The sequence below is a fragment of the Pseudophryne corroboree genome, chromosome 1, assembly GCF_028390025.1.
Source record: "Pseudophryne corroboree isolate aPseCor3 chromosome 1, aPseCor3.hap2, whole genome shotgun sequence".
Lineage (NCBI taxonomy): Eukaryota > Metazoa > Chordata > Amphibia > Anura > Myobatrachidae > Pseudophryne > Pseudophryne corroboree.
The window spans coordinates 1,250,277,476-1,250,295,265 of NC_086444.1; the positions used below are offsets into that span (position 1 = coordinate 1,250,277,476).

A 17,790-nucleotide genomic window follows, 5' to 3' on the forward strand; every position below is an offset into this window, starting at 1 on the left:
AGAGACTCCTGGGGAAGTGTAGGCAGTCCAGGACCCGGCTGGCAAGATCATGGGCCACAGCGTCACAGACCCACAACTTGAGGCTGCAACTTCTGAAGGGAGAATTCCACTGGAAGTGTCTGGGCACCTCTAACAGAGCCACCGGAGCTGCGGTGGACTGGGCATGGGGAAGCCCCTTATTAAACCTTAATTATTGGCTCATCCACAGGAGCATGAGAGAGGCACATCCGCTCTTAGTGCCAACCAAACCATGCCCCCCAGATGTAGATATTATTAGCCATGTCATCAACATAACATTTGGCATTCTGGTCTTCACACTGAACATGCCGAGTCCACAACTCACTAACATATTAACTAACTCCAAAAGCCCTGAAGCTCAGTGTGACACATCAGATATACAAATGGTAGAGAACATGCTTAGACATTTCCAGCTCCCAGAATCAGCAAATTGTAACATACCTCAGAGCTCCAACCATGCACGGAATGTGTCCGGTCATGGTACAGGGGGCTTCCAGGGGAGGACTCTCAGATTGTTCCATTACCTCTACTACTGATATTAGTGGAGATAGAGTTTGGGGTCTACCGTAAATATAAACATTTGATGAATATCTCCTCAAGACCTGTTTTTGGACAATATCTGCAGATTTCAAGTACTCCCTGGAGGTATCTAAGGGGGAACAGCAGCAGATCTGGAAATCGGTCACACAAACAGCCACTACAGGTTTCTGTGGGGGGCTGCTATGTGTGAGATCCATGGTCCTGAATGCGAGGCAATAGTCCAGCCAGAGCAAGAAGCAGGAAGTAAGGTGAAGACATCAGCAATGGCCGAATCCCTCTCCTCAGTGTCTCTGTATGTGTCTTACTTTATGCCGGACCTCACTTGAATATAATGAGAGTTGTTGTACATTGTTACACTGGTTTATGCTGGACCTCACCTGAATATAATGAGAGTTGTTGTACATTGTTATACTGGTTTATTCTGGACCTCACCTGAATATAATGAGAGTAGTTGTACATTGTTACACTGGTTTATGCTGGACCTCACCTGAATATAATGAGAGTTGTTGTACAATGTTATACTGGTTTATGCTGGACCTCACCTGAATATAATGAGAGTTGTTGTACAATGTTATACTGGTTTATTCTGGACCTCACCTGAATATAATGAGAGTTGTTGTACATTGTTACACTGGTTTATGCTGGACCTCACCTGAATATAATGAGAGTTGTTGTACATTGTTATACTGGTTTATTCTGGACCTCACCTGAATATAATGAGAGTTGTTGTACAATGTTATACTTACTGTGTTTTGTTGTTTCAGGTGATACTCTGAGTGAAGAAGCCAACAAGAGGTTTGAACAATACAGGGGGCAGCTCAACAATCAGATTCTTTAACTGCAGACACTTTTATTCACCTCCATGTGACTGACCATCTGTGTCCTCAGATGTCCAAACTATTTCTATATAGGATGGGCAGAAATGTCTCCCTGTGCACCACAACTCTCAGTCACACCCTGCCACGTGCCTTACTCCCAGTACTGTACCCACCAAACAGCCTCTAGTTACGCCCTGCCACGTTCCTGGTACAGTACCCACCAGACAGCCCCTGGTCACGCTCTGCCATATGCCCCATTCCTGGCACCAGTAATGTACCCACTAGCCAGCCCCTGGTCACGTTCTGCCATGTGCCCCACTCCCAGTGCTGTACCCACCAGACAGCCCCTGGACACACCCTGCCATGTGCCCCATTCCTGGTACCGGTAATGTACCCACCAGACAGCCCCTGGTCACGCTCTGCCACATTCCTGGTACAGTACCCACCAGACAGCCCCTGGACACACCCTGCCATGTGCCCCATTCCTGGTACCGGTAATGTACCCACCAGACAGCCCCTGGTCACGCTCTGCCATATGCCCCATTCCCGGCACCAGTAATGTACCCACTAGCCAGCCCCTGGTCACGTTCTGCCATGTGCTCCACTCCCAGTGCTGTACCCACCAGACAGCCCCTGGTCACTCCCTGCCACATTCCTGGTACAGTACCCACCAGCCAGGTCCTGGTCATGTCCTGCCATGTGCCTCAATCCTAGTACTGGCAATGTTCCCACCAGCCAGGTCCTGGTCACGTTCTGCCACGTGCCTCAATCCTAGTACTGGCACTATTCCTACCAGCCAAGTCCTGGTCATGTTCTGCCACGTGCTCCATTCCTTGTACTGGTAATGTTCCTACCAGCCAGGTCCTGCTCATGTTCTGCCACGTGCCTCAATCCTAGTACTGGCACTATTCCTACCAGCCAGGTCCTGCTCATGTTCTGCCACGTGCCTCAATCCTAGTACTGGCAATGTTCCCACCAGCCAGGTCCTGGTCACGTTCTGCCATGTGCCCCGTTCTCTGTACCGGTAATGCCAGACAAGCATTGCACCATTATGGGCCCTGACTATGTTGGAAATAGTTGATCTCATGAGCGCAGTCCCACGATGTGAACAGTCTGTGGTCATTATGTTCTGCTAAGCTCTGCACAAGATGGATTCTGAGAACTCTGACGTTTCTTGTTATTGACTAATAAAAAATGAGCCGGTTGTGGCAGAAAATGCAATCAGTATACAGTGCCTTGCTAAAGTATTCACCCCCCTTTGCATTTTTCATGTTTTTTTGTCTCACAACCTGGAATTAAAATGGATTGTTTGAAGTTTTGCATCATGTCATTCACAGAACACGGCTACAACTTTGAAAATGTTTTTTTTTTTTAATTGTGAAGCAATCAACAAATAGGACAAAATAACAGAAAACGTCAGCGTGCATAACTATTCACCCCCCTAAAGTCACTACTTTGTAGAGCCACCTTTTGTGGTAATTACAGCTGCAAGTCGCTTTGGATAAGTCTCTGTGAGCTAGCCACATCTTGCCACTGGGATTTTTTTCCCATTGCTCAAGGAAAAACTGCTCCAGCTCCTTCATCTTGGATGGTTTTTGCAATCTTCAAGTCTGACCACAGATTCTCAATTGGATTGAGATCTGGATTTTGACTAGGCCATTCCAGCACATTTAAATGTTTCCCCTTAAACCACTCAAGTGTTGCTTTAGCAGTATGCTTGGGGTCATTGTCCTGCTGGAAGGTGAACCTCCGTCCCAGTCTCAAATCACAGGCAGACTGAAACAGGTTTTGCTCAAGAATATCCCTGTATTTAGCACCATCCATCTTTCCCTCAACTCAAAACAGTTTCCCAGTCCCTGCTGCTGAAAGACATCCCCACAGCATGATGCTGCTACCACCATGTTTCACTGTGGGGATGGTGTTCTTAGGGTGATGGGATGTGTTGGATTTGCGCCACTCATAGCATTTTCCTTGGTGGCCGAAATGTTTAATTGTAGTCTCATCTGACCAGAGCACCTTCCTCCATGCATTTGGGGAGTCATCCACATGCCTTTTGTCAAACTCAAAACATGCCTTCTTATTTTTAACACTAAGTAATGGATTTTTCCTGGCCACTCTATGGAGTGTACAGCTTATTGTGGTCACATGCGCAGATACACCAGTCTCTGTTGTGGAACTCTGCTGCTCCTTCAGGGTTACCTTTGGTCTCTGTCCTGCATCTGATTAGTGCCCTCCTTGCCCGGTCTGTGAGTTTTGGTGGCCAGCCCTCTCTTGGCAGGTTTGTTGTAGTACCATGTTCTTTCCATTTGAAGATGATAGATTTGATGGTGCTCCGGGGGATCATCAAAGATTTGGATATTTTTTTATAACCCAACCTTGACTTGTACTTCTCAACAACTTTGTCCCTGACTTGTTTGGAGAGCTCCTTGGTCTTCATGGTGTGATGCCTCCTGCTTAGTGGTGTTGCAGCCTCTGGGGCCTTTCAGAAAAGGTGTGTTTATACTGACAGATCATGTGACACTTAGATTGCACACAGGTGGACTTCATTTCACTAATTATGTGACTTCTGAAGGTAATTGGTTGCACCAACACTTTTGAGGGGCTTAAAAGCAAAGGGGGTGAATACATATGCACATGCATCTTCAGATTTTTATTTATAAAATTTTTCTCATTTCACTTCACCAACTTAGACTATTTTGTGCATATCCATTACATAAAAGTCAGATAAAAAATAAATTAAATTACAGGTTGTAATGTAACAGAATAGGTAAAAATTCAAGGGGGGTGAATACTTTAGCAAGGCACTGTACATAATGTAGAGGCGTGGTGACAAGGCACTGTAATGCCACCACCACATCGGGATCCTCTCTTAGACCTATGAGAATTCCATGTGGGAAATGCATGGTAAACATATGAACATATGGATTACAACATGGATATGGCGATGCCTACATATAGTTAGTTACACATCCACGCATATCCTGCCAGAAAGTATGCCAGTAGTGACTGGTCACACATACAATACTCTCACATGGGTGCTAGCACATGTCCTCACATGAGACATGTTCCTCAGAGGTGCTCACATGAGACATGTTCCTCAGAGGTGCTCACATGAGACATGTTCCTCAGAGGTGCTCACATGAGACATGTTCCTCAGAGGTGCTCACATGAGACATGTTCCTCATTGGTGCTCACATGAGACATGTTCCTCATTGGTGCTCACATGAGACATGTTCCTCATTGGTGCTCACATGAGACATGCTCCTCATTGTGCTTACATGAGACATGCTCCTCATTGGTGCTCACATGAGACATGTTCCTCAGAGGTGCTCACAAGCGACTCAGCCTGACACTTATACTACTATACAGTTGTGTATTTTTCCTCTAATAAATTCCTTGTGTATGGAGTCTGTGATTATGGAGTTACTTATTGGTAAAAGGGAACAAGGAAAACCTGATGCTCAATGCCCAAATAACAGGTAGAAGACTCTGGGAGTCATTACTGGTATGCATGTGTGACAGTATACAGGGGGGCTCCCATACTACCAAGTGAAGTAGGTGACACTAGACAAAGCAGTTGTCTCACTACCAGCAGGATAGGACTGCCCGCTGGGCTGATGGGAGGGTCAGTAGTCAGAGGCGGAGCTGTATGGAAGCCTGGTGTAGCAGATGCCAGAGACACCACCTGGTGCTCTGCTTGCTATTATGGACATGACATGAGGTCATGACATCATGTCTCACATACTAGGAAAGGCTCAGACCCACTCAGGGAGCCAAGAGGAAGACACCAGTAGCAGGACACCATTGCCGAGGAAGGCTTGTGCACCTTAAATACAAGGGCTGATCTTTAATCTCAGTCTAACTACAATCTTGGGCACGGGAAGAGAAAGGGGGTGGGGGGCAGGGCTTGCCCCAGCATGGGACTTGAAGATACATATATAGGACAGTATTGGATAAATGGACTCCTCAATGTAAATGTAATTCTATTTATTATTCTTATTAATTAATGGTCCAAAATCTTAGTTTGGCCAATAGGTAAATAATGTATACACTGCGCAAGACCGCCCCACAGGCTGGGTCCTCCCGACCCCTCCCTTCCCAGTAACATGCGAACACTTCGCTAAGCAGCGCAGCACTCACATGATAAAGGTAGCCCACTGCCTAGGCAGACGGCGGGGCACCATGATTTGGGTCACGCAGCCGTTGCAGCCTGCCTTGCATACAGTCCAGACATGCCTGCGTTGTCTGGACTACGTCCCCCCAAAAAAACGCGTCAGCGCCCCCGCCCCGTGAACACCTCTGCCTGTCAATCAGGCAGAGGCATTTGCATAAGTGAGAAGCGTCGCATCTCACTGTGTGCGCACGCTGCACAAGGGCTTTAACATGCTACCACATCGCAGATGCGTCTCATGCTGAATTAGGCCCTCAATCCGTCACATTCGGGGTGTTATTTACACTGTGACAGATAACCACTAATGGTGCTCAGACAGAAATGATCTGGCTGTTGGATTGGTTAGAATGCATTTGAAACAATTATATGAGGTTATTGCAACAATATATGGTATCGGATGTGAACGAGGAGACTGCTGATCCTGATACGGGTTGTGTGCATTAAGTTTCCGGATGTACAAAGAGTAATATATTTACAAACACAGTGAACATTCGTCAGAGGAGCATGTGCTCAAACCCCTTGGTGAAGCATCTGGGCCAGTCCAAAGCAGGTATGTCTTCTACACGCTGGATGAAAGTATCTGCTGCAGCTTCCATTGACTCAGAACTAGGAATGAGCAGGTTCGGATCTCAGAGATCCAACCCCCCCCTCCCCCCCCACCACCAAACTTCACAATCTGAGCCGGGATCCGAGTCCAGCTCGGGACTTCCTGCCTTGCATGATTCCCAGATCAAGGCAAAACATCATCATCCCATTGTCAGATCTAGGGTCGGACTGGCCCACAGGGGAAACCACCGGTGGGTAAGCCCCACTTCCTGGTGCCCCATTCCTTCCTCTAGGGATCAGGTTCCAGACTGTGCACTTGTATTATACATGGTAGATATGTTGCATTACACTGCACAAGTCTATTATGTATTTCAAGCCTATGTGGAGGTTGGCCACACCCCCTTTGTAGGCTGACCACACCCCTAAGTATGGTGACCCTATAACTGTATTCCCCCCGGTGGGCCCTTCATGCCCCAGTCCGACACTGGTCAGATCTCGCTGGTTTTGGATTCCATATAAGGAGCCGCATGTTGCAGCCATTTTCACTCCAGACTTGGACAGTGAGGGTGACAGACCTCTCTGTGGGTGGTGGCGTACAGGGGTGCTGCTGTCCTGTGCTGTACAGGAGGAGTGCTGTTCTGGGTGGTGTCCTGTGCTGTTACGGGTGCTGCTGTCCTGTGCTGTACAGGGGTGCTGTCCTGTGCTGTACAGGGGTGCTGCTGTTCTGTGCTGTACAGGGGTGCTGCTGTCCTGTGCTGTACAGGAGGAGTGCTGTTCTGGGTGGTGTCCTGTGCTGTTACAGGTGCTGCTGTTCTGGGTGGTGTCCTGTGCTGTTACGGGTGCTGCTGTCCTGTTCTGGGGTGGTGTCCTGTTCTGCTGTACAGGGGTGCTGCTGTCCTGTGCTGTACAGGGGTTCTGCTGTCCTGTGCTGTTACGGGTGCTGCTGTCCTGTGCTGTACAGGAAAAGTGCTGTTCTGGGTGGTGTCCTGTTCTGTTGTCCTGTGCTGTACAGGGGTGATGCTGTTCTGGGGTGTCCTGTGCTGTTAGGGGTGCTGCTGTCCTGTGCTGCACAGGGGTGCTGTTCTGGGGTGTCCTGTGCTGTTTGGGGTGCTGCAGTCCTGTGCTGTACAGGGGTGCTGTTCTGGGGTGTCCTGTGCTGTTCTGGGGTGTCCTGTGCTGTTTAGGGTGCTGCAGTCCTGTGCTGTACAGGGGTGCTGTTCTGGGGTATCCTGTGCTGTTAGGGGTGCTGCTGTCCTGTGCTGTACAGGGGTGCTGTTCTGGGGTGTACTGTGCTGTTAGGGGTGCTGCTGTCCTGTGCTGTTCTGGGGTGTCCTGTGCTGTTAGGGGTGCTGCTGTCCTGTGCTGTTCTGGGGTGCTACTGTCCTGTGCTGTACAGGGGTGCTGCTGTCCTGTATAGGGGTGATGCTGTCCTGTGCTGTACAGGGGTGCTGTTCTGGGGTGTCCTGTGCTGTTTGGGGTGCTGCAGCCCTGTGCTGTACAGGGGTGATGCTGTCCTGTGCTGTACAGGGGTGATGCTGCCCTGTGCTGTACAGGGGTGATGCTGTCCTGTGCTGTACAGGGGTGATGCTGTTCTGTGCTGTACAGGGGTGCTGCTGTCCTGTGCTGTACAGGGGTGATGCTGTCCTGTGCTGTACAGGGGTGCTGTTCTGGGTTGTCCTGTGCTGTTCTGGGGTGTCCTGTGCTGTTAGGGGTGCTGCTGTCCTGTGCTGTACAGGGGTGCTGTTCTGGGGTGTCCTGTGCTGTTAGGGGTGCTGCTGTCCTGTTCTGGGGTGTCCTGTGCTGTACAGGGGTGCTGCTGTCCTGTGCTGTACAGGGGTGATGCTGTCCTGTGCTGTACAGGGGTGCTGTTCTGGGGTGTCCTGTGCTGTACAGGGGTGATGCTGTCCTGTGCTGTACAGAGGTGCTGTTCTGGGGTGTCCTGTGCTGTTAGGGGTGCTGCTGTCCTGTTCTGGGGTGTCCTGTGCTGTACAGGGGTGCTGCTGTCCTGTGCTGTACAGGGGTGATGCTGTCCTGTGCTGTTCTGGGGTGTCCTGTGCTGTTAGGGGTGCTGCTGTCCTGTTCTGGGGTGTCCTGTGCTGTACAGGGGTGCTGTTCTGGGGTGTCCTGTGCTGTACAGGGGTGCTGTTCTGGGGTGTCCTGTGCTGTTAGGGGTGCTGCTGTCCTGTTCTGGGGTGTCCTGTGCTGTACAGGGGTGCTGCTGTCCTGTGCTGTACAGGGGTGATGCTGTCCTATGCTGTTCTGGGGTGTCCTGTGCTGTTAGGGGTGCTGCTGTCCTGTTCTGGGGTGTCCTGTGTTGTACAGGGGTGCTGCTGTCCTGTGCTGTACTGGGGTGATGCTGTCCTGTGCTGTACAGGGGTGCTGTTCTAGGGGTGTCCTGTGCTGTTAGGGGTGCTGCTGTCCTGTGCTGTTCTGGGGTGTCCTGTGCTGTACAGGGGTACTGCTGTTCTGTGCTATACAGGGGTGATGCTGTCCTGTGCTGTTCTGGGGTGTCCTGTGCTGTTTGGGGTGCTGCAGTCCTATGCTGTACAGGGGTGCTGTTCTGGGGTGTCCTGTGCTGTTTGGGTTGCTGCAGTCCTATGCTGTACAGGGGCACTGCTGTAAAAATACAGGGGTGCTGTAAAAATAAAGGAATGCTGCATCCCTGTCCTGTATGCTGACAATAATGGCGCTATGTCAATGTTTCAACAATATATATATATACATACACTCACGTGTTATACACAGTATCTCCAATTCTTGAATCCTCATACAAGTGCAGATTCCAATGGACATATGTGAATAAAACAGAAACAAAACGTGTAAAATCGTCTCAGTTCCTTATTTCTGACAAGGATGGACTTCCCCGTGGTATAGCGGGCGGAAAGTGATGATGTCTCCTCCACCCGAAATCTTGTCAGATGTGAATCTCCAACTAGCAGCGGGAATTACACCACGTGACACAAGCGATAAGCGCTTACATGTAAGCCAGTGTTACGCCGGCATATGGAGGTTTCTCTTCCCCTTTTCCTCTTTGTTCTCCACAGCCATGTAATAACGACAACTATCTGTGGAATTAAATGCAAAAGGTTTTTTAATAACTAAAAACAAGGGGTAGTCCAGCCACAGTGACAGAATCAGACCTCATATGGGCATAAAGTATAGATTGTTAATACAACATACAGCAGATGCTAGAATCCCGGGACTTACTCCTGAATATGTTGCCCCAGTAGTAGTTATCCGATCTGTCACTGCCTTGTAACCTCTTCCAACGCTCTAGACGTCTTTTTCAAGGATGGGTGACTGTCCTCTGGCTCAGGTATTTATACCTGGTGGCCGGAAGTTCAAAACCGGAAGTTCCCAGTCTCATGCAAATAAAACTCAGTTTATCTGATGAGAAACGTAAAATTGGCAATATGCCATTCGCGACACGGAGATGGCAAGGAAAGAGTAAGGCCTTGGGCTATGTTCATGACTGGTGGTTCAGCTTCTCATGAAGATGGAAACCCTCCTCCCTCTCTAAAAATGACAAAAATTAAGCTTGTTAAAGTAAAAAACAACTGTGCATTCAGACTCAGAGATATCATAAATCCCCAAGGAGAGTCCATGTGTGTCCATGGTTGCGATGTCTAGGCCGGACCTTCCCAAGACTGTATGGGAAGAGGAGGCTCCTACCACCATTTGTACACCCTCTGCAAGTGCTGGGAGGAGCACCGCCAGTCCAGTTGCTGATATTGAGATTGAGGATGTCACTGTAGAAGTACACCAGGATGAGGATATGGGTGTTGCTGGCACTGAGGAGGAAGTTGATGATGAGGATTCTGATGGTGATGTGGTTTGTTTGAATAAGGCACCAGTGAAGACAGTTGTTGGCCATGGGATGAAAAAGTCCATTGTCATGCCTGGGCAAAGTACCCCAAAATCCACCTCTTCAGTGTGGAATTATTTCTCTGTGAGGATGAGGATGTAAATACCAAAGGAGGGTGAGGAATATGAGGATGAGGACAACATCTTGCCTCAGTAGAGCCAGTTTGTGCAAGGAGAGATTGCTTCTTTTTTGGTAGGGGTCCAAACAAATCAACCATTTCAGCTACAGTCATGTGGCAACTGCCAGAGAGAACTAAATTTTCCAAACACACCTATGTCTATATGTCTGCCATATAATTCCAGGGGTACCCTGTCTGTACCTGCCCATCTCTATTAGATATATCTTCTAGGGTGCACTGTGTACCCAGCATTAAAGATAGGTTCTTCTAAATTATTTCATGTTAGGGACTCAAATTAATGGCTCCAATTAGTCAACCTTATTTTTGATTTATTAATGTTCCACATTTTAGGATTTTTTACAACAGTGGTGACCAACGCGTAGTTCTTGAGCCACATGCGGCTCTTTCTTTATTCAAATGTGGCTCCCAACACTCAAAGTCACGTGACCACAAGAGATCTGTAAACTGACGCACTCCAGCCAGACATGCAGCAGTACTACATAGAATGAGAACTGAGGGAGCCAAATACACAGGCAGGAGCTGGCTGGAGTGACACATGGGGGAACTGAAGTCTATTATGTGAATCTGGCTTTTCAATATATTTTATGCAGATCTGGCCTTTTCAATTATTTGATGTAGAAGTGGCTTTTTCATTGTATTTTATGTTGGATCTGGCTTTTTCAATGTACAGTATTTTATACAGGGGCGTGGTCTAGCAGGCACAAGGTCACAGGCCATTTTTGCAAGTGCGCCTTCGGCTCGAAGTCGGCTCTTTGATGTACCTAACAAGATATCTTGGCTCTTTGTCTCTGACTGGTTGGCCACCCCTGATTTACAAGATGCGCATTTGTTGTACGGGATTCTTTTCCTTTATTTTGTAAATGTTTTCTCCTTAATAATTGCACAATGTAAGGGCTGCATAGGGTTATCGCAAGGCCTCGCGGTGTTAGAACAGAGTTTTAGTGATCTTGCATTGCTTCAGCTTTCCATTGCACTGCAGCACTAGATGGGCCAGGAACTCCTTTGAGGCACAAACAGTTACTGAATAAGGGCCCAGTATGGAGTCTCATGGTGGCTTACAGCCAGGAAGATGTCTGGATTGCCAGGCTGAGGCATGCTGGTGGCACAGAGGTTAGCATTGCTTCCTCCCACAGTCCTACTTGTAATATGAAATGAGTTTCCACTAGAGTGGTAAGCTCCACTAGGGCAGGAGCTCAATAAATTTATTCACTGCACAGTCGTGCTTAGTACTGTACTGAACCCACAAGAACTCAACTTGCCCCATCCGGGGCTGCTGTGGGGGCTCAGGAGGGGCTGCTAAAACATCTAAGGGGCTGCTTTATATAAAAATAAAATATGAATAAAATAAACAAGACACACAGGTATGCTCACATGTGTGTAACTGGGACACAGGTATGCCCACATGCGTGTAACTGGGACACACAGGTATGCTCACATGCATGTAACTGGGACACAGGTATGCTCACATGCGTGTAACTGGGACACAGGTATGCTCACATACGTGTAACTGGGACACACACGTATGCTCACATGCGTGTAACTGGGACACACAAGTATGCTCACATGCGTGTAACTGGGACACACAGGTATGCTCACATGCGTGTAACTGAGACACACAGGTATGCTCACATGCGTGTAATTGGGACACACAGGTATGCTCACGTGTGTAACGGGGACACCCAGGTATGCTCACATGCTTGTAACAGGGACACACAGGTATGCTCACATGCGTGTAATTGGGACACACAGGTATGCTCACATGCGTGTAACAGGGACACACAGGTATGCTCACATGCTTGTAACAGGGACACAGGTATGCTCACATGCGTGTAACTGGGACACACTGGTATGCCCACATACGTGTAACTGGGACACACTGGTATGCCCACATGCGTGTAACTGGGACACACATGCGTGTGACTGGGTCAGACAGGTATGCTCACATGCATGTGACGGACACAGTTATGCTCACATGCGTGTAACTGGGACACACTGGTATGCCCACATGCGTGTAACTGGGACACACAAGCATGCTCACATGCGTGTAACTGGGACACAGGTATGCTCACATGCGTGTAACTGGGACACACATGTATGCTCACATGCGTGTAACTGGGAGCTGTGAAAAATGACATATGTTAACATGAATGTTATTGAGGTTAATAATACCGTAGGATCAAAGTTACTCCCAAATTCTGTGATTTTAGCTGTTTTTGTGGGGGGGTTTTCAAAAATCATCCAGATCCGAGCATGGAACCAGAACCAAAACCAAAACACGAAAAGTGCCCGCCGCTCATCTCTTCTTCTATCACATCTCAGACGCTTGTGACATTACAGAGCGGCAGCGCCACCTGCAGACCTCACAGAGGTATTACTCTTCAAGATACTGTAGGATCTGACAATTAAAATGATTAATTACATACATTTCCAGTGAGAGTGATTTCACTTAACTGAGCGTCCACCTGGAAGGGATACAGTGTCTATAAATCATATACTACCACAATCCTCACCTTCTGTCACATTAACCCTAGAAAATAAAAGAAACAGAACTTTTTCCAGGTTTATTTCCATATTATAACCAACATGAGAATGAAAATACCACTTACACAAAAACTTTATTAATTGACATATTATAATGACTATAATATAGAGATGTGCGGCTGGCACTTTTCCTGTTTTGGTTTTGATTCTAATTCCCTGCTCGTGTTTTGGTTTTGGATCTTGATGATGGGGGTCATTCCGAGTTGTTCGCTCGCAAGCGGATTTTAGCAGATTTGCTCATGCTAAGCCGCCGCCTACTGGGAGTGAATTTTAGCATCTTAATATTGCGAACGATGTATTCGCAATATTGCGATTACACACCTCGTAGCAGTTTCTGAGTAGCTTCAAACTTACTCGGCATCTGCGATCATTTCAGTGCTTGTCGTTCCTGGTTTGACGTCACAAACACACCCAGCGTTCGCCCAGACACTCCCCCGTTTCTCCGGCCACTCCTGCGTTTTTTCCGGAAACGGTAGCGTTTTTTCACACACTCCCATAAAACGGCCTGTTTCCGCCCAGTAACACCCATTTCCTGTCAATCACATTACGATCGCCAGAACGATGAAAAAGCCGTGAGTAAAAATCCTAACTGCATAGCAAATTTACTTGGCGCAGTCGCAGTGCGGACATTGCGCATGCGCATTAAGCGGAAAATCGCTGCGATGCAAGGATTTTTACCGAGCGAACAACTCGGAATGATCCCCGATGTTAGAAAAAAAAAAAAAAAAAAAGCTACAATCACAGAATTTGGGGGTAATTTTGATCCTACGGTATAATTAACCTCAATAACATTCATTTCCACTCATTTCCAGTCTATTCTGAACACCTCACAATATTGTTTTTAGGCCAAAAGTTTGCACCAAGGTGGCTGTATGACTAAGCTAAGCGACACAAGTGTGCGGCACAAACACCTGGCCCATCTAGGAGTGTCACTGCAGTGGCGGCACAAACACCTGGCCCATCCAGGAGTGGCACTGCAGTGGCGGCACAAACACCTGGCCCATCTAGGAGTGGCACTGCAGTGGCGGCACAAACACCTGGCCCATCTAGGAGTGGCACTGCAGTGGCGGCACAAACACCTGGCCCATCTAGGAGTGGCACTGCAGTGGCGGCACAAACACCTGGCCCATCTAGGAGTGGCACTGCAGTGGCGGCACAAACACCTGGCCCATCTAGGAGTGGCACTGCAGTGTCAGACAGGAGGGCAGATATCCAAAAAAAAGACTCCAAACAGCACATGATGCAAAAAAAAGAGGTGCACCGAGGTTGCTATATGACTAAGCTAAGCGACACAACCACCTGGCCCATCTAGTAGTGTCACGCAGTGGCTGAATGACGAGAGTGGGCCGCAATTGATCGGTCCACTGACAGCATTTCCAGCATGCCCCTGTCATTTTTTTTTAATTCTGCAATTGGTGGACTTATACGGCAGTACCCCAAGACTAATACAGCAGTACCCCTGGACTCATACGGCAGAGTCAGACAGGATGGCACTTTTCAAAAACTAGGCCCCAAACAGCACCTCATGCAAAGATGTAGAAGAGGTGCAATGAGGTAGCTGTATGACTAAGCCAAGCAACACAAACAATTCCCACTGGAATTATACGTCCAAATCACTGGAATTAAATGGCAAAATGGAAGTTGAGGGCTTCCATCGTCATGTGAAGCTGAACCACTAGTCATGAACATAGACCAGGGCCTCAGCCGTTCCTTGCCACTCCGTGTCGTAAATGGCATATTGGCAAGTTTATGTTTCTCCTCAGACCATTTACATTTATTTTTTTGGTTCTTTTTACTGAACTTTGGCTTTTTGGATTTTACATGCTCTCTACGATCACATTGGGCATCGGCCTCGGCAGAAGACGTTGATGGGATTTCATCGTCTATGTCATGACTAGTGGCAGCAGCTTCAGCACTAGGAGGAAGTGGTTCTTGATATTTCCCTATTTTATCCTCCAAATTTTTGTTCTCCATTATGTTTCTGGAATTATATAACAATATGCGGCACAGGAATGGCTGATGCACAGGACACTAACACTGGTCTGATACAGCACAGCAGCACTGTAAGGGACTTGTTATTATTATTATTATTATTATTATAATACAGCAGCAGCGTATCTCATCACTGGAATGACTGATGGACAGGACACTACCACTGGTCTGCACAACACAGCACCACTTTATACAGCTACACTGGATATATGGCAGCAGAGGACACCAACACTGTGACTACACTGGACTGATGCAGCACAACACAGCAGCACTGGACATATGGCAGTAAGGACACAACCACTGTGACTGGACAGATGCAGCACAACACACGGACACTGAGATAACGGAGACACGTCCTCTCTGTACACTCTCCAATGCCAGAGTGAAAATGGCGGGGACGCGCGGCTCCTTATATGGGATCCAAACCCCACGAGAATCCGACAGCGAGATCATGACGTTTTGCCTCGTTCTGGTTTCCGAGTCAGGCGGGAAAACCCGAGCTGGGCTCGGATCCAGACTCATATGGTGAAGTTTGGTACGGTTTGGTTCTCTGAGAACTGAACCCGCTCATCTCTACTATAATACCTGGTTCACATGTGTGATAATACCATATTTGCAGACTCCAGGAGAAGCCCGGATAGAAGATGCAAATAACCGCACTGGGGGCGCGGCTGGGCTCTCCACGATGTTAGGCCCGACCCTATCACTGCAAAATGGCACAAATCATGGGTCCACCGCGAGGGGATCCAGTCAGGATCTTGGCGGTCTGTATCCCAGCGGTCAAAATACTGACGCTGGAATCCTGACACTACTCGGAATGCCGACACAAGCATCTCCCAGTCCAACTGACAGGTAAGCCGCGGGGGGAAGGGAGGGTAGAGGTTAGGTTTAGGCTGTGACAGAGGGTTGGGGCTAGGCCGTAGGAAGGGGAGATAGGTTTAGTCACCCCTGGGGAGGGGTAGGCTGCGGGAAGAGGAGCTAGGTTTAGGCACCCCCGGGGATGGGTAGGCCGCAGGAAGGGGAGATAGGTTTAGTCACCCCTGGGGAGGGGTAGGCTGCAGGAAGGGGAGCTAGGTTTAGGCACCCCCGGGGATGGGTAGGCCGCAGGAAGGGGAGATAGGTTTAGTCACCCCTGGGGAGGGGTAGGCTGCGGGAAGGGGAGCTAGGTTTAGGCACCCCCGGGGATGGGTAGGCCGCAGGAAGGGGAGATAGGTTTAGTCACCCCTGGGGAGGGGTAGGCTGCGGGAAGGGGAGCTAGGTTTAGGCACCCCCGGGGATGGGTAGGCCGCAGGAAGGGGAGATAGGTTTAGTCACCCCTGGGGAGGGGTAGGCTGCGGGAAGGGGAGCTAGGTTTAGGCACCCCCGGGGATGGGTAGGCTGCGGGCAGGGGAGCTAGGTTTAGGCACGCCCGGGGAGGGGTAGGCTGCGGGAAGGGAAGCTAGGTTTAGGCACCCCCGGGAAGGGGTAGGCTGCGGGAAGGGAAGCTAGGTTTAGGCACCCCCCGGGGGATGGGTAGGCTGCGGGAAGGGGAGCTAGGTTTAGGCACGCCCGGGGAATGGGTAGGCTGCGGGAAGGGAAGCTAGGTTTAGGCACCCCCCGGGGAATGGGTAGGCTGCGGGAAGGGAAGCTAGGTTTAGGCACCCCCCGGGGAATGGGTAGGCTGCGGGAAGGGGAGCTAGGTTTAGGCACCCCCCGGGGAATGGGTAGGCTGCGGGAAGGGGAGCTAGGTTTAGGCACCCCCGGGGATGGGTAGGCTGCGGGAAGGGGAGCTAGGTTTAGGCACCCCCGGGGAGGGGTAGGCTGCGGGAAGGGGAGCTAGGTTTAGGCACCCCCCGGGGAATGGGTAGGCTGCGGGAAGGGGAGCTAGGTTTAGGCACCCCCGGGGATGGGTAGGTTGCGGGAAGGGGAGCTAGGTTTAGGCACCCCCGGGGAGGGGTAGGCTGCGGGAAGGGGAGCTAGGTTTAGGCACCCCCGGGGAGGGGTAGGCTGCGGGAAGGGGAGCTAGGTTTAGGCACCCCCGGGGAGGGGTAGGCTGCGGGAAGGGGAGCTAGGTTTAGTCACCCCCGGGGAGGGGTAGGCTGCGGGAAGGGGAGCTAGGTTTAGGCACCCCCGGGGAGGGGTAGGCTGCGGGAAGGGGAGCTAGGTTTAGTCACCCCAGGGAGGGGTAGGCTGCGGGAAGGGGAGCTAGGTTTAGGCACCCCCGGGGAGGGGTAGGCTGCGGGAAGGGGAGCTAGGTTTAGTCACCCCCGGGAAGGGGTAGGCTGCGGGAAGGGGAGCTAGGTTTAGGAACCCCGGGGATGGGTAGGCTGCGGGAAGGAGAGCTAGGTTTAGGCACCCCCGGGGATGGGTAGGCTGCGGGAAGGTGAGCTAGGTTTAGGCACCCCCGGGGAGGGGTAAGCTGCGGGAAGGGGATCTAGGTTTAGGCACCCCCGGGGATGGGTAGGCTGCGGGAAGGGGAGCTAGGTTTAGGCACCCCCGGGGATGGGTAGGCTGCGGGAAGGGGAGTTAGGTTTAGGCACCCCCGGGGAGGGGTAAGCTGCGGGAAGGGAGCTAGGTTTAGGCACCCCCGGGGAGGGGGAGGCTGCAGGAAGGGGAGATAGGTTTAGGCACCCCCGGGGATGGGTAAGCTGCGGGAAGGGGAGCTAGGTTTAGGCACCCCCGGGGAGGGGTAGGCTGCGGGAAGGGGAGCTAGGTTTAGGCACCCCCGGGGAGGGGTAGGCTGCGGGAAGGGGAGCTAGGTTTAGGCATCCCCGGGGAGGGGTAGGTTGCGGGGTTGAGGGTTAGGTTTAGGTTGTGGTGAGCGAGGGCAGGTTGGGTGGAATTCTGGAGATTTACCAACTCTTACGGGGGCCCGGTGGATACCTGAGAAATTGGGTGTTTGGCAGATCCTCCAGGAGAGAAGGTAAGTATGATTATACCCTTTTAGTAACCACTGGAACCTTATTCATGGACACAGGGCCATCTCCAGGCCTGCTAGCACCCTGAACGAGAATTTTAGGAGCGCCCCGCCTCAATGACATGTGAAGAGGAGGGCGTTACTTGCTTGTGCCTATGGCACGTGTGCTCCTGGAAAAGTAGGCATTGCCTCCTAACAAGGGTGGCCTGAAGGGGATTCTGTATCCGTATGACAGGAAGAGGGATGACTTAGAGAAGCCCCCCT

General features: G+C 50.1%; 1 protein-coding gene across 8 annotated transcripts in view; it reads left to right on the forward strand.

The window, feature by feature from the left end:
* LOXL3 (lysyl oxidase like 3) overlaps window positions 1-2,690 on the forward strand; it is a 208,568-nt gene extending 205,878 nt beyond the window's left edge. For all 8 annotated transcript variants that reach the window (XM_063925933.1, XM_063925924.1, XM_063925875.1 and 5 more), the window contains one exon: window positions 1,323-2,690. In XM_063925933.1, coding sequence (XP_063782003.1) covers window positions 1,323-1,396 — 74 coding nt within the window. In that variant the 3' untranslated portion in view covers window positions 1,397-2,690. The remainder of the gene's footprint in view (window positions 1-1,322) is intronic.
* Window positions 2,691-17,790: the final 15,100 nt, after the last annotated feature.